Raw genomic sequence first — 27,372 nt, 5'->3', positions numbered from 1 at the left:
TCGTGGGAAACTCACTTTCATAAAATGCAAACAGACACACACACAGATTCCTGGCAATATTAAAGAGATTTAAATGGAACTAACATGACTGGCCCCCTTACTTTGATGAATAGTCATAGTTCACCCCTTTTAAAATATAAAGCAGAACAGGGCAGTTAACCTGAAAGATGTAGTCTCCTGGATGAACATCTGTGACATCAATCCACTGGCAGTCAATGTCGTGTCTGTAGGTATCCCAGCAGCCAATACTGATGCCCTGTTCACCAAAATTGGCACACGCGTATCTCTTTTCAATACCTGTCAATTACAAAACAGTTAGGCTACAGCCATCATACAGACATACAGACATCATATACAATCCTGACATTATGTATGTAAAATGAATCAAATTACAATTAAAATATTACAAGAAATCCACTATACATATCTATACCTACCTATATTAACAGCTTGGTATTAAGGTATACAAAAGCTTACAAATGCTTTACAAAAGAACCGTAAGGCCGGCTATTACCTTCATCACATTGAGTATCCTCTAGACAGAAGCTGGCCTTATGTCCCTCTGCCACCTTGGTGCCGTTGAGAGTGAACAGATCATAGTGTGTGAAGACCTCCATACTATGGTAGTGCCTGATCAGGACAGGGGACACACATCGAAATTGAAATGGATTTGATAAGAAGGTATTAATCCATGACTAGCCTTACATCAAGCACAATTATTATGAGTTACTGATCTGTCCTTTTCCTTCCTGACATGAACTGTCTTTTGGTAGCAATGCAAAGTGTAATATAATTTATGTGGGTTTCAAGAGTGATTTAAATGACAATGGTTTTATGTCTATTGTGAATAAAGTGAATACCAACAGAAGAATATCATCTGAATTTCCATTTGTTTGAGGCTTTTTAGGAACCCTAAACCATCATCTAAATGTTTCTACAATGTATTAATTGTATTATTACATCTGGATAGAGCAACACACGGGCCTATAGAAAACACCTGTGACACTCATGCCAAATCCAGGAGTGGCGGCCAGCCCTGGGGCGGAAGTCTGACTGGCCGTTGTTGTGGATCTGAGAGGAGAAGCGGAGGAGTCGGCGGTAAGAGGAGGGGGTGGCTGCGGCAGCGCTGGAGGACAGACACTGCTCCTCGTGGGCACACTGCAGCACATACATGGGCCGGTCCTCTAGGTACATGGTGTGTTCTACCACCTGGGCATTCAGAACCAGGTCTGGGGCAGCTGGAGGAAAACAGAACACAAAAATTATATTTACATTTGAATTCAACAGAAACATGGCTTCTCAGACAATTACAATTTTCTTGTACAAGAAAGTGTTTTTTAATTAGTCTTATTAATTAACGTAAAGAAGATGGTGTTTTTAGTCTATATTATAAATGTAATGTTTATATCAGCTACAGGTAATTTTTAAATGGGCAAATATATGTGTAACTGTAAGAGACAAGATGTTATGATTACTCTGAGTGCAGGAGACCCCGGCTGCGTAGCGCCCCCCTCCTCTGGGACAGTGAAGGTGTTTTCCATGGTGGAGACACTGATCAAGAGTCATCTCAGTGCCCGAGCACCTGACCCCACTGACAACCACATCATCTGCTGTCACATCACCAGACCAGTACCACGTCTCCTTTCAGGACACAACACACATTTCAACAAGTATTAGACTCAACACTTGCATTTTTCAAGTTTACATTTTTGGAATTTTACAACAAGCTAGATTGATCCTTAATGCTAAGAACATTACTACTGTATAACTGCCAAATGTGTTCACCCAGCCCTAGCCCAGGCCTGAATAGTTATGATACATTATGATAAAGGAATAACCATTTTCTACGTAAAGAATGTTTACATTGTTTAAAAGTGATGTACAAGGACCTTGATCTGCATTCAAATGCTTTACCACTGAGCTGTACCCTATACCCATATACCAGACGTTTACATTAATACCAAACACCTGTAGCAAATAGGGATGGGGATCGATACCCGGTTCTGTAAGGACCCGGTTCCAAATTTCTCAAAACCCGAAGATCAATAAGGTCCGAGCTTATCGATACCGCTATCGAGACTTCTGGTAGGCTAATATAATGTAACTTATGTCTCGAGAGATAAGTCATGTCATTTAAATCAAATCACTGGTGCACAAACATACATCGATTGTCTAAAATTACTCAATTCAATTGAATGGCCTGCCAACCGCCGTTAAACTAAAAGAAGAAGAATTTTATTGGCTCACGCACTTCGCTTCATTTCTCATTTTGTTGCTAGGTACGATGGCTAAACGTAGCCTACTAGCGGTCAAAGGCTTGGCGACGTGTAATATATGTTCGAAGATAATTTCTTGTAAGGAGGGGTAACACTACTCCTCAACGTTGTGCATCAGCTAAAGGTAAAATGCATTTGACTCTTCGAGAAGCAACGGTGCCAACTCCAGCTGCCGGACAATCCTCCTCCTCCACCCAAGGTATGCATGGTGACCGCAGTCAGCGCACCCCAACTTCGTATCCATAGTTGACAATAATAAGCCTCAATAATAAGAGCCAGGGCTACAGACTGCAGTGCAACTATTTCACTCGCATATGCCCCTGAAATTTGATGCGTGCGCGAACCGGATTTTTCTTTTTAAAGAGCATAGTCAGTGTGAGTCAAGTTAGCCTCCCCCGCCCCGCTGCTGATCATTCAAAACATAGTCACCGGGAGCATGGCTCTGTGGGCTGCTTAAGCAGCTCGTTAAACAATAACAGAGACAGAATAAAATAGGGATGAGATCAGGAAGGTTTGGTCTGGTCATTTAGATATCAGGTGTATTTTGTTGAAACGTGTTAAACTTTTCATAAAGTCTTGAACAATGACGGCTTGTCATTGTCACTTTTTGTCAACCAACCAATCACAGTCATACTAGTTACTCATCCAGGTTGTGGATAGTACATCTGTAGTGGACAATTGTAGTTTTAGCCAGAGCCAGGATCCATTGTGCCAATATGTGCTCCTTTTATCCAGCCTCCTCCTGAGAGCAACACATTCCCCTTATTGTTCTATTTGACATCTGTTTTACTTAAGTTATTGTTATAAATGTTGTTCAGTAATCTTGTTTACATAAAGTGTGGCGTGGGTTGTGTGGGTGCTGCTATATGTTTAACATTTGCCAAATTCATTCATTTAGATGGTGGTTAGCTCAAGCTCACCCCAGAAAAGTATCGATAGTGGTATCGATAAAGACTTGGATCGTTAAGCAGTCTCGAAAATGGTATCGATATCGATCAAAATTAACCATCCCCCATCCCTAGTAGCAAATAAGTTATGCTCTTGGGTATAAAAATCTATAAAAATAATTCAGACACTTTTTGAGTTGCCAATGTTATTAGCCAGTTCTCCACTTTAATTGGCTTCTTGCTGTAACCATCATACCTCCCACCCTGAGATCATGCAACCTGAATTGTTTACTTTTTACTTTTAGTAGATACTGCAGCTGCCCTTTCATAGTACATACATTTGCATGCAGTATACATATAATTGGGACATACTATATGTATAACATCTAACCGCGCCTTGACCTGGCACAGACAGGTTTGTATCAGTCTGTTGTTGTACCAGACTTGCAAACACATTACTGAGATAGCTGTGCCCAAGATGTATGAAGTGAAGCAAGAAGTAAAAACATCTTGGCTCAGCAGAAAGAGTGGCCCTTACATGCGATGGCTGGACATCAAGAGCCACTGAATCTTATGTTACAATTACGGCGCACCACATCAGTGAGGACTGGGTACTGATGAGGGCAATGCATGAGAGCCACACTGACGGTCAGTGGCAGCCTTAGCTTGTGTGGCTCCCTGGGCGAACCCACCCCCCAGCGCCCCCCCTTTAATTTGAGTGTAAAATAGTAACATTACGTCAGACTCATACTGTATTATATGTCAAAAATGAAACCCACATTTTTATTTGATAGATTCCCCCGCTCCCCCCTCGGGCTTTCAGTTGGGAGACCTGAGTTAAACTTTCCCCCGCCCCCATCTCATGCTTATGAATGGGAGACCTTTCCAGCCCAGTCAGTAGTCTGCCTAGTTCACAAACAAGAATCAGGGTACCCAGTCCGTCAAGGTGACAGTATAGGCTATCATTTAGGTGACCTGCAAATTGTCGATAGAGACTGATCGCACGAATGTCACCATTCAGATGGGCGGCTGCCCATGTCGCCCATAGCTAAGTCTGCCCCTACTGGCAGTAACAAATCGCAGAGCTGTTGAAAGGCGCATTAGAGGAATGGGACCTAAAAAGCAAGGACCCCGATATAGTTAAAGACAACGCATCAAACATGACTATAGCAGACACATGCCAATAACATTTGAGTTGTACTACATTATGTTTACAGTTTATTTACATCATATTGACTATTTTAGTTTTATGGATTTTGTTTATAATACTTAATAGGCCTATGTATGCATAGTTTTACTCATGCATTTCAGTTCTTTGTGTTCAGTGACAATAAAGAGTACCTGAGCTTATGCACTTTACTTTCATGTTTTCATTATCAGTGTGTGCACTGTTAAAGTACAAGTTTACAACATTTTGTTATGGCAGCTAAAAAATAAGTTTGAAACTAAATGTTGAATTATATTGTTTTAACTAAATTTGTCTTCTTATTTATCATTGTGATGTATTAAGACTACCCAGATCGTACACAATAACTGGTTTTCCAGCTCTGTTTTAAGATTTCCAGTAAACTGTGCAATATCGCATTATATCGCAATATGTATCGTATCGAGATGTAATCGTATCATGATGCGTATCGTATAGTGAAGTCCTTGCCAATACCCACCCCTACTATGTATTCTGGCATACTAAATAGTATGGGTATTGGGATGCAGCCATAGTCACCTGTGTTGATTCAGATACATTTATACCTTCATTCTGGTCCTTCTGCAAAGTTCTGCTATTGCTAGTTTTGCAGTTTTCTTAATTGCCCTTGTCTGCCCAGTTATTGATCCCTACCTGTGTCACATGCCTATTCTGAAATAAGCCCCCACCTGAATGCTATGCTACTCTGGTCTGTGTCTTTCATCATTACACCCTCTGTGTACTATAGTTACTGGTAATTACAAAGTTATTTAAATGCATCAACATTTGTCAACAAGATCATGAAAACAACGTTTTTGCATTATTCCCCTCTTTTGAGAGGCATGGAATGCCTATTTGACATTTTGAATTCAGTGTTTGAATAGTAGAAAAGAGTGAATATCATGTATTCAGTTTCAGATTTTGTTTAGATGTAATTAATAAAACTGTTCTTTACCTGAAAAGCATTGCTGGCAAATCCCAGGCCAAGCTGTCTGCAAACGACCATAGCCTCCCTGGTTCCCCAGCTGTCACTGCACACAGTGCCCCACACCAAGGAGTTGTTCCGGTCTGCCAGCACCTCCACGCGTCCTTCAAAGGCGTTCCGTCCGCCACTAAGACGCAGCTGTTTGAAACAAATACAAAACAAATTGGACACCACTAAAGAATGAGCTGGCTGCATTTCATTGAAGGGTTTTACTGTTGGCAACAATAAAAGTTGTCAAGTAATACAATGATAAGTATCAAAATGACATACATTCAGACAACATCAATGACCTTCAGCCTTTATTTTTTTCAGGGCCACCATAGACCATCTTTGTGCATTCACAATAATATTCAACAGGTAGGTTTGTGAGAATGTAAAAATGTAGTCATTGACAAAATGCCTCAATGGTTTGGTGACCGACTCACTCTATTATGAAAGCCCATGGCAGGAATGTTACACCTCACAGCTGCATCTTCCTCATGGCTGCAGCCCAGTTCATCTCTGTTAAAGAAGCAGTCTGTAAGAGACTTCTCAAACCCAGAGCACTCCACCTCATTCATATGGACTGGGCCCATCCCTGATGATGAGAAACACATAGTAGCAAGCACAACTAATTAGGTTCATGATGGAGTATTCTTTCATTATGTACAGAATACAAAATACAGTAATAAACATTGAATGGATTAGGATAAGGATTGCTAGTTTGTGTATATGTAGTCTGTAAGGCATTGGTTTGCTACAAGAGAGTTGTACAATTTCCTACTGCTGTGCCATCTGCACACTATGCTCCAAACCCTGGCTGAGGCCATCTTTTTCCCTTGTAAAGTCGAAACAGTCCAGAATAATGTTTGTTTGCTACCTTCCTGCTTTGTGTCTCAAAGTTTAATCTGAAATAACATCCAGAGTCTGTGACACATAAATAACTCAATGAAATACATCCACTGCACATTATCACCACATGGAGCCGCTCTAATATTCCATAAATTTGTAATATGCTGATAGTAAACACCACGTTACAATGAACTAGAGAGCACACCTCACAATTTCTGGGGAAATTGTGAGGTGTGCTTTCGTCGGTTGCAGCTGCGGCTGTTATCTTTTTTTACTATATCACCTGCAAACCTATTGTTTAAGATAGTATCCAACATACAAACATTTGGTGTATGCATACTTATTATGTAGATAGATTAAATAGAATACATTTGTTGCTGCTCATTTACACTTCAAAATACTAAGAGTGTAGTGTAGAATGAAACAGGATTCTCTTCTCATTTCCCCTAGTGCAAGAGGGAATGGTGATACGCTATATGGCAGCCTCACATAGTTGAAACAGTTGCATCAAAACAAAGAAATTGGGCAATCCTGTGTAGAAATTGTCCTAACCTATGACTTAAATGTCCCCTTTAGTTTTTCCCTTCTAGTAATATTTTAAAGAATTCACTTGATTCATTCATTAATAAAGAACCCCATTTGAAACAAGCTTTTTCCATCTGCATGTGATACAAATGATAGTTTTAGCTTTGAAGTAAAGTTGCACTAGTTCAGCACAGGGGCGTAGCCAGAATAATCTTTTTGGGTAGGCCTAGTAAAATATGGATAGGCATCTTTTCATATTTTTTTTACTTATTTACTTTGCAATGTGCACCCGGTGCATAATATTTTGGAGATATTTTCGTTTTTGGGTAGGCCTTAGAACAAATTGGGTAGGCCTGTGCCTACCCAGGCCTACCCGTGGCTACGCCCCTGGTTCAGCATGAATCAAATTGTGTTATCATCAGATGGATGCCTCTGTAGATCACAAGCATCACCAGTTCGATCCCTGTGTCTGGCAAAAGTATTCAGTGGCAATAGCTTCAAATGGTTGAATTTACACATCTAGCAAACGAATACCATTACCATTGACAGTAAATCAGACGGCCAGTGAAAGATCCTGACTGAGGCGAACGGCAATACAGTGCTGTCCAACTGAGCTCTTCAGTCCAAAATACTATTTAAACACACCCCATGCAAGAAATCAGAGATGTTAACTAGATGCAGCATGCTCATATCTACTAAAGGCAATGATCCTGGATGTTTTTGGTGTAGTATCGAGTGAAATATTACATTGTAAAGAGACTACTAGTACTCAACCAAATACTGACTGAAGCTAACGGCAATACCTGTAACGGAGGTCACAATATCAATCAAAATACAACTTTTACACACCCCAGGAAAGAAATGCAGGATGGTGACTAGATGCAGCATAGTCATATCTGTAAAACACAATCCTCCTGGATATTATTGGTGTAGTGAGTAAACTAGACTTTCGCTTTGTGGATTAGATAGCCCATCTCCCAGCGACTAAAGTGATGTTCTACTATAGGTAATCACGAACGGGTTTGTGATGTTGTGATGTCCTGATGTTTCTGAAGGCGGCTAGCTAGTTAGCTACCGTTATCTTTACTTTTAGCCACGAAAACTTTCAATATGCCTAAACCATCAAACTGAACATTCGTGGAGATAGAAGTAACGGAATCGGGACCAAGACAAACATTTTGACACCGAAATTGTCTATGTAGTGCAAAAATAACACTGGTTTTACGGCGGGAAATTAATAATAAATAATAAACATAGGGCCTATATATATCTCAGATAATAAAGGTTGTGCGTTGCCAAAGGCAAGGGAAAGCTAATTTAAGGCTATTATGCTCATGTTTTGGTTTAATTGCACATTCTCCAATTTTTGCCCTTGCCTTTCAAGGCTGACATTTGCCTTTCTATCAGCAGATGTCACAAGGGTTCCCTTGCACAAGTCTGTCATTCAGACAAAGGTTATATACCCTAAATAAGGTATGTCAGCAAAATATATCTAGTTTATATATAGTCTATAATAATGTGCAAAACGTTGACAAAAATGGAAGTGAATTCTATTAAGTGCATTTGCTTCACATGGGCGTTTGTGGGTTGACTGATAAGTGCAATTCTTATGTCATGTCATGTCTTATGTCATATTGCGGGAACAATAATTGTAATTGTAAAATGCATTTTCACACATGAGCAAAATAAATCATATCACATTACTTTGATAGTTTGCAACTATTTGCTAATGGTAGGCTAAACCATTTAATGATATTTATTTTTGAGCTGTAAGTAGGCCTATCAGGATGGAATACTTGGAATGTTGGGTAGCTGGATTTGAGTTAGATAGACAACATTGAAAGGAACTGCTGAGACCAAAATCCTCAAAAATCCTGAAAGATGCCTTCACGGTTTACCAGCTAAAACAACAAGAAATCCTGTGCACAATGCAATACCGGAGTTTAGCCTATTTATTCTATTTAGTCCGTAGATGTAAAGGGAACAAAACCTAGGCTATATATAAAAGTCGATGTAATCAAGAAGGGAAGTGATGAGTGCAGATAAAGTGAATATAAACTGACACTAGATCTGAGGGAAACACAATGGAGTCCAACCTTGTCCAAGTCTGCCTCCAGAGAGGGCCTCCTTAGCGCTGCCAAATCCAAGCTCCCGACAAACCACAGTGGCAGCCCTGGTGTTCCAGTTGTCATCACAGATGGTGCCCCATGCGCCATTCTTTAGCACCTCTACTCTTCCCTCTCCTATCATGGCTCCTCCTCTCAGACGCACCAGTGGTTGCTGTGGAACCAAGGTTAATGGATAAACACTTAACATGTGTTGGCAAACTTATTACAGAGACATTATTATTGACATATTAACCCTTGTGTTATCTTCGGGTCATTCTGACCCATCAGTCATTGTAACCCACCGTCCTATTGCGACAAATTTACCTCCTACAAAAACAAAGTGAAGCATTTTCTTTTAACTGTTGGGCTGTCTCAGACCCCCCACATTGCAATGGTTAAAAGAAAATTATTTTTATTTGTTTTTGTATTGGGTAAAATTGGGTAAACACAACAGTGGTTCGTTATGAACCTTTGGGTCATGTGACCCGAAGGCAGCACGAGGGTTAAGACATTTACAAAAGGATGTGTTTATGCACTCTGTAAATAGTGTACCATTTTCACTTAGCATTCTTTACCTATTATTTTCCCCACATGGATTTTGGAGTCAGAAAAATGGTGACAAGTGGTGCCGGAGGACCATAATCCTAAAGGTTTCCTGGATGACAAACCTGAATTTTGCAAGGTGGTGATCACCCACTTGATGTCTGGTGATCACTAGCAAGGGAGTATATTATATAATGGATGTCTGGTTAACCCATTTCTGTCACATTTGTGTCTGGGTTTATGCTGTAGTGTTTTTTGCTAATGCACCACAGTGTAGACACAGTTCACTAAACAAGGAGGAGACAACGTAAACTTTTCCATCCTCAAAAGTCACTTTTATTAGTGCCCAGTCCAGACTACAGCAAGGTACTCCTACTCCATGGTAGAGTTGTCATTTTTAAGGGGGCTGAACACTTGACTTTCTCCTTACCAGATACATGTTCCTGTTCCAAACCGCCCACAGACTGGGATTTATTTGACAGAGGCTCATGTTGGGCCAAGACATGAGGGGAGGTCAGATACCTCTTTAACCCTTGTGTTATCTTCGGGTCATTCTGACCCATCAGTCATTGTGACCCACTGTCGTATTGCGACAAATTTACCTCATACAAAAACAAAGTGAAGCATTTTCTTTTAACTGTCGGGCTGTCTCAGACCCCCCACATTGCAATGGTTAAAAGAAAATTATTTTTATTTGTTTTTGTATTGGGTGAAATTGGGTAAACACAACGATGGTTCGTTGTGAACCTTTGGGTCATGTGACCCGAAGGCAGCACGAGGGTTAAAGCATCAAATGAGTGTAGGTGTGCCAGACCCTTAGGTGTGAAGGACTTCAGACCTCTCCAGACTTCTTTAACACATTCACAGAGGTGGGCACAGGAAACTCCTTGGCAGCTGCTATTTGTGCAAGATTTTCATGGATACCATGGTATCAAAAACATGACCTAAACCCTAATCGAGACTTGCAGAAGTTGCATTACTGTAGGTTGATGGTCAAGCCTGGAGTCTCCAAATTATCCAACACCTGTTGGATGTCTTGGAGATGATGAGTGACAGAGGGCGAGTAGATGATGGTCTTGTGACCCTATTAATTTGGAGAGAGTGAGAAGTATTCACTTTGCAATAGGCCTAGAAATTTGATTAATGAAAGAAACTAGCATTAAAGAAGTTCAAATGATACACATCTTTTGATAACATTCAGCTGAACACTGTTAATCCTTATTGGGTGTGCTCACGCCTTCGGCGAGCACAACCATTGTTCTCTCACACATATATTATTATTATTATTTATTTTCCCACCCCTAAGGATCTGTCAATATTTGGACTACATAGACAACGTTGATGTCAAAAGTTTCGTCTTGCTAGCGATTGAGTTGCTTGTATTTTTATGTACGTTCCGTTGCATTGTTTAAGTTGAAATTAAGTTTTTGTGGCAAAAAGTGCCTTCTGTCAACAAAGGGTACTCAGTGCTAGCCTACGTCACAACATCAGCACACGTTAGCAACGACGCACACGTTAGCAACAACGTGATAGAGACGTTCTAGCACGCAAGTTTGAGCTGGAGCTTGGATTGAGTGAAAAATGCCACCCCAAAAAATTCCCAACCATTGGGCTTTGTTGAGAAAGTGATTTTGAGTGGAACTGCAATCTCGGATTTTTGATTTAGGTCGCGAAAGTCTTTGTAATTTGAGCTAGTGCGGGTCGCCCAAGAGGCCTAGTCTTAGGCGGCAGCCATGCTAGAAAGCGTCATAGTAGTATTTTCGTAATTTTATAGTTCGGTCAATTCTACACCAAAAAACAGAAGGATGGCAATGTTATGACGATATGACTATTGTGAAGACTGCCAGGTGGTGAGATTTTAATGTAGGTTGCTGTAAAAACTTTGATTGGTTTGCTACGTGAGAGCCCCGTCAGCCTCCGTTGACGATTGCGGCAGCTGTTGTTGATCTGCGTCTGATGAATATTTTCTTAATTTCGTACCAGGGTCAATTCTTCACCAAAAATCATAAGGAGGGCAGTGTTTTAAAGATATGGCAATTGCAAAGACAGCCAGCGGGTCAGCATATATTTGTGATTTGTGTAAAACTTGGAATTTGAGTGAGACCGCATCTTGTTTTGACGTTAGCCTCAGACAACTTTATGTCAAAAGAAACATTCTAATTTCCGGCGCTTTCAAACAATCAGTGAAGTGTGGCTAGCAACAGCAGCTAGCTTGCCTCTAGCAAACTTCTTTTGAATTAGCCATTTTCTCCTAAATTAATGTCAAACTTATTTACGTTTTGGGGGGCATATTTTCAGTTAGCAGACGGTACTGTTTGAATCGCGATTCCATCTGAAATACTGCCAGTGACAACGTTGTTACAGTAGCTTGTTTCAAAGGGGGTTCGCTTGTTTCAAAGGGGGTTTGCTTGTTTCAAAGGGGGTTCTTAATGAATTATGCAATATGAGTAGGCTAAATGCTTGAAAATATCACTAGAAGGGAATAACTTAAGGGGACGGACCCACCTGCAACCGACGCAAGCAAGCACACCCTACAATTTCCCCAGAAATTGTACCCTCTCTAGTTTAGTGCTTTTATTTATATTGTTGTATTGATACTTATTGTTATTATTACTACCAACTTCAGAGAAAACACGCCGGCAGTTAAAACGTATTTAATGGTCTGTTTATTTCTGTATCTCCATTACTGTAACTCTACTACCTAACCCCTCCCAAAATCTTAGTTTTCTTTACATCAAAGACGGCATAGACCAATCATTAAGCCAAGAGCACGACAAACCACTCTACTGTGCAAGACTAGACGTTCCAGAAGTTCAACATGGCGCTCACCTTATCTCGGTTTATGCAAGCTTCAATGTGCCACTGAGCACTTGCCATATAAACTAACAAGGACAACATCTTTAATCCCCTTTGAGGCTTGGTCTAACTTAATAACAGGTCTATGGGTAAATCAGACCAGAATCTACATTAATTCCATTACCCTTTGGAAGTAAGTTCAACCCAAACGGCATGAACTTAAAGGAATACAAACCTGTGGGCAAACATTTGATCTGATGCATGGCGACCGGCTCCTATTCAGGTTCAGTGTGGTAAAAATGTGGATCTGGCCATGAAGTTCATAATGTCTGTGATGGTAGATCTTATCATTATCATGGTGTTCAAAACGCTTCCTTTCTTTATAGGGATAAGAACTACCGATAAGGCCAAACCAGAAAGTTTTCAACAATGCCTTCTAACATCTGTTCAGACATACCTGTATCCTGTAGGCCTCCATAAAGCCTGTGGTGATGTCATTTGCGAAGTCTCGTCCAGGGACACAGCTCACCACCACAGGCATACCCTTCTCACAGGTTTTGTTGCCCTTCAGCTCCAGCGGATGACCAAGCTTACAGTCTAACAGATGAGCCTCATTGCCTGTGCAATTGACTGAGAAACCCCAGTAGTTCTTTTTTCGACGTTTCGAAAGCATCCTGCAAGGAGAAACATCTGTGTGTGACACCAGTGACAAGGTGTCTTATTTTTTCTTTGACAAGTATGGACCTGAGTCAGATTTGCTACGTTGATTGTGTGTTGACTGCAGATAAACTACAATGTAGTTTTTGTTTGACAAATTGTCTATCCATTTACCCATTATTTTGGATCAAGAGTTAGGCATTTTCCACCTTTGACTAAAGCCAGACTTGACAATTTTTTTTATGAAAACACAAGTACAACTTGTTATCTCAATCCCCACCATTTAAAACTCTATCACCAGTAAACATGTATAGGGAAGTTAAGAGAATGGTATACTAAACTTGTAAAGTGTTGTTACACAGCTATTTTATCTGAAACAAGCATTTGTAAATGTGGACAAAAAGTGGAAGATTTAATATGTCTTTTAGAATAGGATATATACAAAAATGTATATGTATAAAAAACTATTCACTTTGAACTTTAACTTTTTACTTTCCATTGGCTGCAACAACAATCCTCACCATGAGTTTATGATGATGCAATGATGTATGCATAAGATGAACTGTACTCCTTCACCGTTGCCACCTTTGTTGTGTTTTAAAAACACAACTCCCAGGCATGTTTAGGTTTATGTTTACTAAGGAGGTGCGTGAAGCCACTTAAAAGCCTTTAAAGCCTGATTGATGGACTGCTGCAGAGATGGATTTGTTTCTGGCAGGTTCTCCCATCTTTGAAGAGGAACTCTTAAGTTCTGTTTTGTTGTTTTAGGCCGTTGGGCACTCGGTCATCTCCCCGACCCAGTTGTCTTTCATCCAACCGGTGTACATGAGGGAGATTTGAACCTGCAACCTCTTGAGTTGCAGACAAATACTTTACTAATGAGTGATAACTGCCTACTAATCAGGTTGATCAGTTGTATCTGCTTTGTTTAATGCTTCACAAACCCCAAGTGATGTGAATTCTTGTTTGAAATGAATCCCCTTTTTTGCTTACTTACCTGTAGGCCCTGCTGTTGTAGCCTTTCTCTCCAGGGAAGCCATACATGCCACAGATGACTCGGCTGTTCATTTCACTCCATCCGTTGTCACAGATCTGTCGCCACTTGCCTCCATCCTTCACCTCTATGAAGCCTTCGGTGATGGGAATGCGTTTACGATGGGAGTATGTAGCCCGAATTCTCACATCCTCCACCTGGACATTAAAACTCTGTGGAGGGGCCAGGACTGTTATGAATATTAATACAAACATTGATATATCCTTAGCAGAAGAAATGTATGCATAACCCAATCCAATGTCCAGTGCACTTCTTGTGATAAAAAATAAGATTAATGCAAACATATTTCAGTTTATGGAAATGTGCAGTTTACGGAAATGTGCATGATGTCATTTACATTAATTTACCGGACACAATAAAAGTGTCTGGGAAATTAATGTTAATGTGCCTAGGCCAGACCGGGTGTTAGTCCGTTTCTTCCAGGTCCAGTCATCCATTCCGCTTCTTCACTCCCTCCCGGTACTCACCTCACCTGCGGCTCATTCCCTCATCACCACCACAGCTCTTAAACCCCGGATTGTCACCCACTACTCGTCAGTTTGTTGAATCACCGACCCCCACGTCTGTATTCCTGGCTTTCCGTGTTTTGGACCAGTCTATGCCTGTTTTTGTGCTGACCTTTGTTCTTGTTCCACCACCAGATCACCGCTTCCAGTCCTCCAGTCCTACCGGTACCCCGCTCCACCATCCACCAGTTACCCTCAACCGTCCTCCCCATCCTTCTCTCAATAAAAGTCTGCGCACGTCCTAAACCTTGTGTGTCGTGCGTTTGGGTCCTCAGTACAGCCGTGACACCATGTGCTGCAGAGATGGATGATCTCTGGTCTGATGATCTCCACAATTCCTTGTTTCCTTCTCTCCTCCCTCAATCTCCTATTAGATGTTTATTATTATTTAATCAATCAAGTGGTAGTTATCAAGGAACAGAGCAATATCTCACGCCAAAGTCAAAACTAAAAAATGCAAAGTCTTACTGGCTGTAAAGGTCTTTCTGAATTTTTTTCTGCTGTAGAAAATCAGTGAAATTATCAAAGCTTGAATTTGTAGACTCATTACTTAGTACATTTATTTTCCGTCTCAAATTACTGGATGTATTTTTTCATTGAATGGTATCACAGTTCTACTTTATTTTCAGTCCAATCATCATACAAACACTAGCAAACCCAGGTATCTCTCTGTCTCTCTAGGAGCAGAAAATCATGCTTCATCAGTGGATTTTATCAACACCCCACCTGGCAATTATTTTTTCCTTCAAGATCTTGGTGAGACGATGAGTCATGGTGTCCTTTAGGAGGGAACATCTCCCCCATATGGAATATCCATTAACCAACCACCAACAAAAAAGATTTCCCTCTCATGTTGCAAGCTCCACCCTCAGGGTATTCCCTGGTTCTTTGAGCACTGTGGATTGGAACAAGGCGGATAACTTTTTGTTGTCTTTAGTGTTTTTAGCCTTCCTAGATTCCACCCCAGAGGATTTTCATGGAATGCATGGAATGCAGCTAAGCTACTTTCTTGGAGGTCTGACAGAAGTAGAAGTTAAGGAGAGAAACATGGATAAGCAAGCCACTGAATACCAATGTGACTTTGCTCATAATTATAGCACACTGTAGGGATCTATGAAGATGTATTCACAGTTTGTGCAGTGAAGTAGCTGGTGAAAGTCGGTATTTTGTTGGAGACAGAATTATTCCAAGAAAAAATAAAACTTTTTTTTTTCTTTCTTTGCTAACCTCAAGTCTGATTAGCCAGACACAAAGCAAACTAACTTAAAGCAGCACCTATGACAAGGAATACAATGAATGTCAATATCCACACTGCTAAAACTTCTAATCCCCTAAATTATTGTTTTAAAGGTTTTTTCTGAAATGGAGAAAGAGTTTATAGTGTCCTTAACCCTTGTGTTCTCCTCGGGTCGTTCTGACCCATCAGTCATTGTGACCCACCGTCGTATTGCGACAACTTTACCGCATACAAAAACAAAGTGAAGCATTTTCTTTTAACCGTCGGGCTGTCTCAGACCCCCCACATTGCGAAGGTTAAAAGAAAAGTATTTTTATTTGTTTTTGTATTGGGTAAAATTGGGTAAACACAATGATGGTTCGTTATGAACCTTTGGGTCATGTGACCCGAAGGCAGCACGAGGGTTAAATACCCCAAAATGTATTAAGAAAGAACAAATAACTAAGCAAAGACATAAGTCTGAAGGTTCTTCCCTTCCTCTTGTAAATTCTCTCACCACAATGGGGAGAAAGGAAAGAATATTTTATTTCATAATTGAAATCCTGCTGATCCCAGAATTACTTTACTGTCGGGGCAGCAGAGCAAGAGAAAGGTGGTCCTGACCAGAAGGCCATCAATAAACCTTGGAGACGTTCAGTTGGTGATCTCTCTCGTGTAAATACGTAGAGGATTGGAATGTTGGTGTTTCGGTTTGGGGTTTTACTCTTAAATCCATAATAGGAAACCAAAGTGCTGAGTCTTTAGGTTGAAAAGGGTCCACAAGATCCATGGCCGAGACTAGTCCACCCATTTCCTTTCAGCTAGACCACCAGACATAACATCAGCATGACACAGTTTGCGTAAGGTCTACCTAAAATGTACACTTTGTTATTTTTATGTTTGAAAGGCCTGAAAGAAACTTTCCCAAAACTTCAAAATAAGCGCAGAATGAGAGCACAGTTTTGATGTACAAATGCCCCTTTATACCACCTATTAAACCTAAAATGGCATGCCAAGTTCAGAAAACTGAGCTGCATGTTGTGCGCAATGAAACTGTTGCATAAAACTGATAACTACAATATATTTTTGGCAATTTGTTTTGGTTAACAAAACAAGTGTGTAGCTACAATACCACTGGTATTGTAAGGCATAGCATTGATAGTAAACAAACAGAACTTCTTAAATGATAGAAATGAAATATAGATTTGATCTCCAAAATGTTCTCATATTAAGTTAATAAGTAAAATGTTAAGGTAAAATGACATATTATAGAACAGTCATTCATCCATATTTATTTCAATGTATGAAATCAATATTCTCCAATTGTATTATTCCCTGATTATAAAATTATAATAAAAAGTAGTCTATTGTTTCTGCCAAACTTCAAATCTTAATTTTCCTAAGTCCCTTTCAGAGTGTCTTATTGCTTAACAACTTTCATGTGGCCATGTGAAATAAACCAGACTGCTTTTGTAAATGTTTCCCATCACAAGATTGATGTGTGAGGCCTCTCCAGGGATGGACTAAAACCGCATTTCAGTCCTCTGATTCACCTCTGAATTTCTGACTCACCGTTACAGTAAGGTCACACATTCTTCCCACCTCTCACTAAAGATGAGTTGAAATGTATCCTAATCATGCAAAAGTCAGAGACAAGTTTATTTTTTAAATTACTTCTATTTTTTTTTACTTTACCCTATCCCAGTCGTTCTAACTGACTGGAACAAAATAAAACATGCTGCTGGCACAGTGTGTGTGTGTGTGTTTGGCATCTGGAGTCTTTATGTTCTTGTATGAATATGCTTAAAGGACAAAAGGTTAAAGAAGACTGTAAAGACTAGTCACATGGCCAGACGAGATTCCCACATGGACAATCCCAGCAGGAGCAAGTTCCATCAGAACTACAAGCAGACAAACCATTTCCTGTATCTAATGACTGAAACACACCAACCCAAGAGTTGGCAGAGTGCCTTTGAATGTTCCTGACCATGCATTGGTCAAACTTGGTCTGACTCTATACTTACATAGGAACGTAAAGTAAAACATTGCATGGGGGATGGGGGCATGTCGTGGGAATTTCTGGCCTGCTGTTATAGTTAGGAATGTGGAGAGTCTGATGGACACTATTGTTGGCTTTCTGTAGAAGGATCATAATACTGTGGTGTCTGACCATGCAGGATCTCTAGAATGTAAATAAAACGTTTTGATTTACCAGACATTTGGTTATATATTCAGTTGATCTGATATTTTCTTTCTTTTTGGTTTGTTTACTACTGGCCTTTACCAATCCTAACTCCACCTGACATTTAGGTCCTTGATATGAAATGTGAACTTTCTTGGGATAACTTACACCACTTATTTAAGATTTACTCCTATATGTTGAATGTATGCACCCTCCTGCCAAAGTAAATTCCTTGTCTGTGCAAACTTTCATGGCGATTAAACCCTTTCTGATTCTGATATTAAATTATGTTTCAATGATGTTCATCAACACTCAATTTGACTCTACAAAGGTGAAATGCCAAGAACTTGATTATTACTATTATGCAGGATAAACTTTATATATATATATATTTTTTTATTACTATGCTTTTATGTAAGAGGATATTTAGACAAACCACAGTTACACCTAAAATGCAGAATGATCTACAATTTGGTTGCATTCAATATGCCATGAAATGAATGGAACTAGGGGATATTAACTTTAAGATGTGCATTCTTTCCATCTGACCATGAACACCAGACTCTCATCCTGTGGTGACTGTTACTTCATTCAGCATGCCATTCCTATGTGCACATAAACACCATGTGAGCGTTGTTGAACTTAGCATTTACTGATGATAAACAAAGCTTCTACACTTTTTAAATAACAATTGGATGACTTCATTTGTTAAATACTTTGGAAAGACCAATCTGCGGAGAACAATCCCATACATTCTAAAACAACATAGGGACAAGAAGTTGGTTGGAGGCTTCCTCTTCCATTCCTCTTATATTTGATCGAATTCGACATCCACACAGATACACTAGGAGTTTTTGTCCTAAGGATTTGTGTTCATATTAAAACACTGGCAGAAAATGTCACTTGAAGAATTTCAAACCTAGTAGAGTACCTACCAGGACAGTCAATAGCGTTAAAATCATATTGATTTCCTGCACTGTTATTTCAAATTACACTAAGGGAAACTCCTAGTCATGCTGTCCTCTACTATGTGGGCATGAGTTTTAGATTAGTGTTGCATTCCAGCTTCGGAAGGAATTCCCTCCTGTTCGTCCTCCTCCCCTTATGTCTCTCAACCCCAAAGAGATTCTCCATTCTGTACAAAGCGACTCTCAACATCACGACTGGATGGTATTTCCAGTGTGTGCGTGCATGTGTGTGTATGTGTGTGAGTGAGTCAGTTAGTGTGTAACCTCATCAGTATCTGAAGTGGTAAAATAAATGGTCTGCAGAAATGTTTAGTGTGGATTCCCAATGATAACCTTCCAGGATTCTGTTTGTCTGACATCTTCCACTTCGTAAAATCATAACTTTCTTGTCTGTGCTAAGAGAGTTTTCAAAACGTTTCAAATTTTTAGTACCCCTCCGATCGGTCACTACAGAGCTAAAATAACATTCTAATTCAGTCTGATATTATGTGTGTGTCAGTAAAGTCTAGCACATAAAGGTCAACTTTTCATCAATCATCTAGGTGTGTGAAGGCGATTTGCAGAGGTGGAAAGTAACCAAATACATTTACTCAAGTTACTGTATTCAGTAGTTTTGTGTGTATTTTGTATTTTTCAAGTAGTTTTTAAAATCGGTAATTAAAAATCTACTTGATTACGTTTTGAGTGAAGTATTGTATTTCGCTACATTAGGATCATTCGCCACTACAGTGACGAATGATCGGTTTTACGTAGCTCGAGTTGCTACAGCCAGCAGCTAACACAACCTTGCAGCTACAGCGCTACACTCTGGGGTTGAACATGATGGAGGCTCATGAACATGCCCCCAGAGTGTAGCGCTGTAGTTGCCTGGCTGTGTTAGCTGTTGGCTTTAGCAATTTTACAAGTTAGAAGTTTATTTTACGTGTTTTATCATAAGACATTAAGCGCCCAGCCTGCCATCAGAGTATTTAGCTTTTTTTCTGAAATGTCCCTGACACTGAGATTTTAGTTATATTTTTGTCATTTATGGAGTCAAACACTTGATTTGGCCTTGATGTGCTTATTAACTGTTGTTTATGTTTGTGAAGAAAAGAAGGATGGCCCTCAGAACTAACAATATATGGTACTTTCACTTTCAATTGATTCTTTGAAAATGTGGATGGGATGTTCTGTACTAAAATTGAACATTATACATTTAAGGGTCTTACATGTCATATGTGACATGTTTTAAGTTGTTATTGCATTTGTATAGATTTCTATCATTTGTTATAGATTTTTCTTTAATTAAAAACAAAATAGTTTTGGATTTATGACCCCATGTCCTATTTTCACTACATGGGAGAGATGCCCCCGCCCCGTTTTACATTTTTTTAGTAAGTAACTTTTACTTAAAGTACATTTTAAATTAACTACTTATTACTTTTACTTGAGTATATTTTCAGATAGGTAATTTCACTTGTACTTGAGTAATATTTCATCAAAGTATTGGTACTTTTACTTGAGTACAATATTTTAGTACTTTTTCCACCTCTGGCGATTTGATACACCTAAGCTAATTGGTATTATAAAAGGGTAATACAAAGGGTTGTGGTATTAGAAAGGGAGTGGATACTTATCCAAGTTATTTCTGTTTGCATTAAAAATATATATGTAATTGTATGTAAAAATTACATAGAAATGTTTATTACTTGGAAGTTGTGTAGGATGTCTAGATTAATATAAAAAATATAGCAAACCACTTCTGTATCACCAAAGAAGAGAGGTTTCATATGACTAATGTGGAGTCTCTTTCAGGAAGGCACAGACAAAAAGGAGGGAAGACCTGGAAGTGTCTGGAATCCAACCCCTCCTCTCACACATACAGGCACACACCATCTCCCTCAATGCCTTCAGGAGTGTGGAAATAGTTTTTTAACCACATTTACCTTCACATTGTGCTTAGCATTTGAGCATTTACTGCACTTCCACCAAATCAGTTTCATTATGTATTGTGTTCTTAACAGACATACAGTACACAAACCCAAAGCAATGTTCATGGACAATATACATTACTGTCTAAAAGACGTATGTGTGCTTTTTTATGTACCTCCACATTATTGACGCTGATAAACTTGAAGCCTGGAATGCGTTTCTGGCTGCAGACCACCCCGACATCCTCTGTGTGTTTACAGTCTGACACTCCAAAGCCATTGGACTCGCATTGAACCAGACTTTCCTCTCTCCCGGTACAGTGGACATTGTCCAGCCAGATTTGACCTGGAATGAGGAAGCACAGCAAACTCATTTGAGATGATGACTGGGAGATGAATGACTGACTTTGTGAATAAACCCTTACTCTGCCGATGCACAAACAAGGTTAATTCCAGTACACTATTAGACTTGTTCTTGCACTGTGTGTCAACTGTACTGCAATCGCCATAAATCATAAAACATATTGTTTGTGAATTGATAGAGTTAAGGTTATGGTGATCATTAGAATTTCCTTTCTCTTGAGGTTTTTTACAAACCATACTGCATAAAACGTTTGTTTTTAATGTAGACTGAGGTATGACTTTTAAGGGATGCTCGGCTCACAAATGATCAGTTATATAAAAAAATGTACATTAAAGTGTAACTGAACACATTCAGGCTAAGCCCGCCACTTCAAAAAGGGATTTCCGGTGACATTTTTGGTCTGGGGATTTTCTCCTGAATATTCATTTATCCGGTAGATTCAATGCTCCAAGTGACACTTTGACATGCCCTCTTTTTTGGCAGCCAAATCTATTTCAGAACAATGTAGCCATTGCTATGTCATAGCGCGATTCTGCGAGAACCTATGTAGTCCGCAACTGCCTTTGCAATATTGAGCCTCACATTTACCATTAGCCATTTAGCAACACTTTACACTAACGTTACATTAACTACCATGTAACTACATGGCAGTACCTTCAGTAAAAACGGTGTAGATACATTACAATACAGGAATTGCTAGGGAATTAATGGTAGTTTGTGTTAATGTTATAGGTTATTACAAAGAGTAAAGATGGTTGTTACCAGAACTAGATCAATGTTGACATTGACATTTTACTATGTTATTACATTCAATGTGTTGCAAACCATTCTAAATAAATGTAATTTAATCATCTGAGGCCTAGTCCACACGTACATGGGTATTTTGTGATGAAGCATTTTCTATGCCTTTTGGCCTTTCGTCCAAAAGCAAAGCGTTTTAGATCACTGAAAACCGACCTTTTGCAGAACTCCTTCCGGGATGAAGATGATCAGTTTTCTGTGTTGATGTGTAGAAAAAAAAACGGAGCTTTTGGCTTGTTATGTTAGTGTGTGTGTGCATTGTTATCTTTGTTTATGTGTGGCAATTTTGTGCTATGTCTGACAAAATAGTGCTAACTTTAACCCTGCTAAAAGGACTTTTTACATGTTTACACATAAATGTACAGTTACTATCCTACTATACTGAGGAAAAGAGGCGCCAGAGTGCATTAGCGTTTTGCAAACTTTATATTCTAGTGTAATTCTGGGAGATAACTACGCTTCACCATCAGTCCACACATATGATTCCCCCATAGATCTATTATTAAGTACTCCAAGCATCAAAGCTATCAAAACTTTCAAAAGCTATATTAGTTTTTACGGAAGGTGCTTAGTGGTGCATTAAGGCAAAAGAAAACGGAACACGGTCACTTTCAACTTCCTGCACAGAAAAGCAGCTTGCCGTGCTCCTGCACAGTAGTGTCTTGCCGTGCTCCTGGCTTCATCATCGGTATATGCTGCCTTTGATGTAAGCAAAAAATGGGGTGTTAGTTTCACCATTTCGAGTTTGATTCAAAAACATAGCTGAAAAAAATTCAGCTATGAAAAAGCTTGTATTTTGAGCCAGGTTCGAGAATGGAAGAAAATTATTGGGAAGATAGTTTGGGATATTGTGACTTCATAAGGGTTAAAATAATAAAATCACTGTATCAAGTCGGTTGCCAAAACGGGAAACAGAAGATCCATCAGGGCCTTTGCTTCAACCCGAGGAGCTGGGAGTGGGGGCTTGGATTCCCCCCATCCTCAATACACCATTGTTGTTATCCTACCGTAATCGGGAATAAAACATTTAATGCTTCAACATAGCTTTTTTGTATTTAAAAATAAAATCAGTTCAGGATTGTTTTGAAAATACTAATGTTTGTGTGGACTACAAAAATAGCTAAGTAACTGATTACTACACTAACGCTCTTCTGAACTCCCACAAAATCACCTGTAATTATAGATTAGCCTAGGGAAGTTACCTGCTAGCACATCTTTGGGGAGGGTATTTAAGACAACATTGTAGTGCCACATACTGATAGGCTACGGTGCAGAAGTTTTGAAACATTTGTATTCTGATTGGTCTTACACAAGGTCCGCAAAAAATGTACGGTGTGTAATGAACTGCACTGAAATGCACCGCAGTCAGTAAAAAAACACAAAAGCGATTTTTACGTCTATAATCTTTGGTGTTCCATAGACCATTTACTATGCTAAGGATTATATCAATTGCTGTTTGGTAAAACACAGACTTAGTACTACATAGATAATTATGAAGATTAACTTACTCTATTTCAAATAACATACCAGCTAACAAAAGGACGTAGAAATGTGGGGGCCCTTCGTATATCTTAATGACATTATATACAGTTAGGTCCATAAATATTTGGACATTGACACAATTTTCATCATTTTGGCTCTGTATACCACCACAATGGATTTGAAATGAAACAATCAACTGGAGATCAATCAACTTTATATGTGGCCCCCCCCTTAAAAAGGGGGGGGCCACATATAAAATGTATTGTAATTCCTACACCGTTCACCTGATTTGGATGTAAGTACCCTGAAATTAAAGCTGAAAGTCTGCACTTAAAGCACATCTTGATTGTTTCATTTCAAATCCATTGTGGTGGTATACAGAGCCAAAATGATGAAAATTGTGTCAATGTCCAAATATTTATGGACCTAACTGTAGTAACATTATAAAAGTTGCCTCAACACACACACAATGACATCTTCTATTGGTACTTTAAGTAACGTTATGAGGATGACCTCAAAGAAAATGTTCATGATGTACAATAAACGTACCGGAAACATTTGTAATGTTCACCTAACGTCTTTCAGAGGTACTGATTGTCACAGCCTGTTTGAGACGTTATAGGTACATTCATAACGTTCCCGTTCACACATTATGAATGTACCTATGATGTCCTGAAAAGGTGCCATTCAGTACCTCTGAAAGACCTTAGGTGAAGGTCACAAATGTCGCAGTTACGTTTCTTAGCCCGAGAAATGTAACTACTGGAAATGTTTAAATATACTTTTGAAACAAAAGTACCTATAAAATATGACCCCTGCCTCCTTACCTTCTCCTTGTCCATACTTGGAAGAAGGTGACCAGGACACAGCATCCAGATACCCTAGCTCCTTGCACACCACACGTGCTGCGTAGATGGAGAAGTCGTCATCGCAGACTGTGCCCCAGACTCCATTGTAATATACCTCCACTCTGCCCTCATAGTGCTTTCTCTTGTCTCCTGCCAGACGAAGCTGGATGAGTGTGGAGTCACGGGGCAGATGATGGCCCAGCTGGGCATGGCACAGTGCCCACAAACACAGCAGAGAGGCCAGATGACAGTGGAGGGAACTGGGAGACATCATGGCTCGAGACAGACAGGAAACCAAACAAAGCAGATGGCAGGTCATCTGGAGGAATCAATGAAACCAATGAAATTGGATAGATCACCTAGCATGGTTTATGGTACATGTCATTGAATGAAGTAATATTTCATTCAATAAAATATTGGATGAAATAATATGATGGATTGTGTTTTGTGTTAATGTAGACAGTTTAGTTGAGCTATTTGATAGACTATAGTAAAGAACACGCATATAATACTGTACCCTGTATTTGTTTTTTGTAATTGACTACTTGCACAGATCCTGTCAAAAAAAAACTAAAAATGGCATACCCAAAGTAAATTTAAAGCTGTTCTTGAACCATTTGGAGTACATGCAAGATTGTGGTCTATTTTGAAATGTGACACTGAAGTTCTTTCCCCTGTTGTCAGGACCCCTGTAAGTCCTACTGGTTTTGAGTAATAGAAGCTTGAACACAATGAAATTGAACGTTTTTATTTCCGCCTGGATTTTGTTTTGAAAACACATGCCTGAGGAGGCCTAGAGGTGGTAGGTATTAGCTGGAAGACACAATTGGACCACAGCATGAAGCCTTACCTAATTCAAGTCAAAAGTCAAATATAATACCACAATATATTCATATTTTACACATGTTTTTCTAAGAGTACATCCAAAAGGTAACCAAGGTCAAATACTTAGGATAAAAGGGTATTATTTTAATAATTGTTATCTCTAATGAAAGGTGGTACTTAGAACTATCATATATTATAGCTAAATCCCACATTAGTATTGCTGAACACATTGGAGTGCTTAATCTGATTCACCAGGATTGACGCATAAAGAACTCTGCTTCTGTCAGCCATTTTGCGCCTGGATTTTTATTTTGAAGGTTCCAAAGATACCCATAAAAATGGCTATTGGTGCCTGCAGAATTGCATTAGCTACAACCCCCCCCCCCCCCCCCCCCCCCCCCGAAACGACATTTCATGTGTGTTTGGACTTTTCACGTTGCTGACAAGTTCGTGGTCGGACAAAGACTTTGATTGTACCTGCTGTTGAACTCGATCTTGAAATGGTTTACGTCAATAGAATCACAAGTCTTGTAGCTTTCCAATGATATATGGCATGTGTAGCGGTCAAAAAATATATTTGTTATAATTTAGTGTGCAGTAACTGGGGGGGGGGGGGGGGGGGGCAGCGTTTCCGAGTCCAGCCTCGCGCCTGAACCGCTAAGCAGGACATTGCAAACTGCTGCTTGCTTGCGTTCACTGAGACCTGGTTTGGGCTTATGGTTCCTGACTCTGCTGTCACCCCATGTGGGTTTTCCAGCACCGGCAGGACAGAACTACTGAGTCAGGTACTCACAGAGGATGTGGGGTGTGACAATGCTGTTTATGGACTTCAATTCAACATTCAACACAACTTTGCTAGAGACTCCTGCTTGTGTTCCTTGTTGTGTTCATCGGTGATGGCTTTTCTGTATTATATATATATTTTTATATATCGCCTGATTATAAATATTTTGTTATTCCTTTAGGTGGGCGGGCAGTTTTATCGGGGGGGGGGGGGGGGGGGGGCAGGCCACCCTTCCAAAACAATGCGAAGGGAAACACTGATGACCTTCTGCCATAACATTGTAAATTGTTATTATTTGTTGGTAAATCCTGTCTCTTTATGCTCCTACTCTGCAAATTAGGGACAGGCCTAATCACTCAATCATTCAATATATGGGGGGAGTTATGGTTAACGCAAGGAATTTTTAAGGGAAGGAGAAGCTACTTAAAAACAACGTAACATTTTCCTTACAAGAGACTGCCAAGTTAAAGTACATTTTTTTTATAAAAAAACAATTTGAGAAATATGTATAGCCCACTGACGCCATTCCTTCAGGACAATTCTCATGCAAGTAGTCTTTTGCAGTCCTTTGTGAATTAATGTGCTACTAAGTAAATTGCCAACACTAGGATTTTTGTTTGCGTTTGGAGGCCATAGAGAGACACACTGTGTATGTACCACAATTGGAGACTTTCCAAGAGAATTTAAGCTCTGTGAACTGACGAGTGTTACAGGATTGCAGTCATTACAATTATATCAGGACGATATATTGGCCCATGCAGTCTTTCAACTGTTCTGATACGTATACTACTCTACGATATACTGTTCCTATTGTTCCTCGAACATTTCCAAAAACATAACATGGAAATTAAAAGTATTTTTTCACATTGTAATTTGGCCTTATACCAAGCCACAAAACCATCAATTTTAGGCTATTATTTTCAGCCTCTATGAAGAAGAACATCTTATGCCTCTCAAAAGAACACAATTTCAACATAGATCAGTTGATAGTTGATCATTTGTGATGGAATATGGAAGTTGCCATGTATTCCTACTTAAAATGTACACCATATTAACACAGGGATCTTTAAAAGAGCAAAAAATAGTAAAATACACTCACTTTTTGAACATTGTAGTCTGGAACACAACGCCTCAGAGAATAGAATAGATTCTGACTGATTCCAAATGCAGTAACATCCCTTAAATGTTGATGTTTTCAAGACTCCCACCTCTGCTCCAGTCATGTACCGCTCTCAGTCCAATGTTTCCTCAAACTTTCTCCACCTCCTGTTACACTGGTGGAAGTGGATCAATCAGTGACGTCATCCCTGGTACTCCTGCAAAATGCCCTGTGGGTTATGAAAATACGAAACTATACAACAGCTTGAGAATAACTTGGCTTGCTCAAAAGCAAGACCATTAACCATTTCTTGACCATTAACCGTATTTCCTTCTTGTTAGGAAATTGCCAAACTGTTATTTAAAACTTTGTGTGGGTGAACTTTGCACGTTTTAATTTTAATTCAACTAACCACAGTAACATTGAATGAAGAATGATCTAGTTACCTGAAACAAAATGTAGATCCTCAAACTCCTATCACTGTAAAGTAAGCCCTGTTATTTTCAAAACAATGCCAACAAACCTAAAAATGTGTGTTTGTT

The 27,372-nt window shown here is 39.5% G+C and overlaps 1 protein-coding gene across 2 annotated transcripts in view; it reads right to left on the bottom strand.

Annotated features, from left to right (window-relative positions):
• The window catches only part of LOC134012432 (lysyl oxidase homolog 2A-like), a 33,905-nt gene extending 6,919 nt beyond the window's left edge, over positions 1 to 26,986 (bottom strand). For both annotated transcript variants that reach the window (XM_062452159.1, XM_062452168.1), the window contains exons 1-12: positions 26,831 to 26,986; positions 24,102 to 24,441; positions 20,804 to 20,973; positions 13,789 to 13,997; positions 12,592 to 12,808; positions 8,784 to 8,967; positions 5,757 to 5,908; positions 5,302 to 5,469; positions 1,476 to 1,641; positions 998 to 1,238; positions 515 to 630; positions 161 to 297 (exon numbers count right to left, since the gene is read on the bottom strand). In XM_062452159.1, the coding sequence (XP_062308143.1) occupies positions 161 to 297; positions 515 to 630; positions 998 to 1,238; positions 1,476 to 1,641; positions 5,302 to 5,469; positions 5,757 to 5,908; positions 8,784 to 8,967; positions 12,592 to 12,808; positions 13,789 to 13,997; positions 20,804 to 20,973; positions 24,102 to 24,441 (2,100 nt within the window). In that variant the 5' untranslated portion in view covers positions 26,831 to 26,986. The remainder of the gene's footprint in view (positions 1 to 160; positions 298 to 514; positions 631 to 997; positions 1,239 to 1,475; positions 1,642 to 5,301; positions 5,470 to 5,756; positions 5,909 to 8,783; positions 8,968 to 12,591; positions 12,809 to 13,788; positions 13,998 to 20,803; positions 20,974 to 24,101; positions 24,442 to 26,830) is intronic.
• Positions 26,987 to 27,372: the final 386 nt, after the last annotated feature.

This window comes from Osmerus eperlanus, chromosome 1 (assembly GCF_963692335.1).
Source record: "Osmerus eperlanus chromosome 1, fOsmEpe2.1, whole genome shotgun sequence".
Classification (NCBI taxonomy): Eukaryota; Metazoa; Chordata; class Actinopteri; order Osmeriformes; family Osmeridae; genus Osmerus; species Osmerus eperlanus.
The sequence above is the reverse complement of the archived record's forward strand: the minus strand, read 5'-3'. Positions and strand labels throughout refer to the sequence as shown.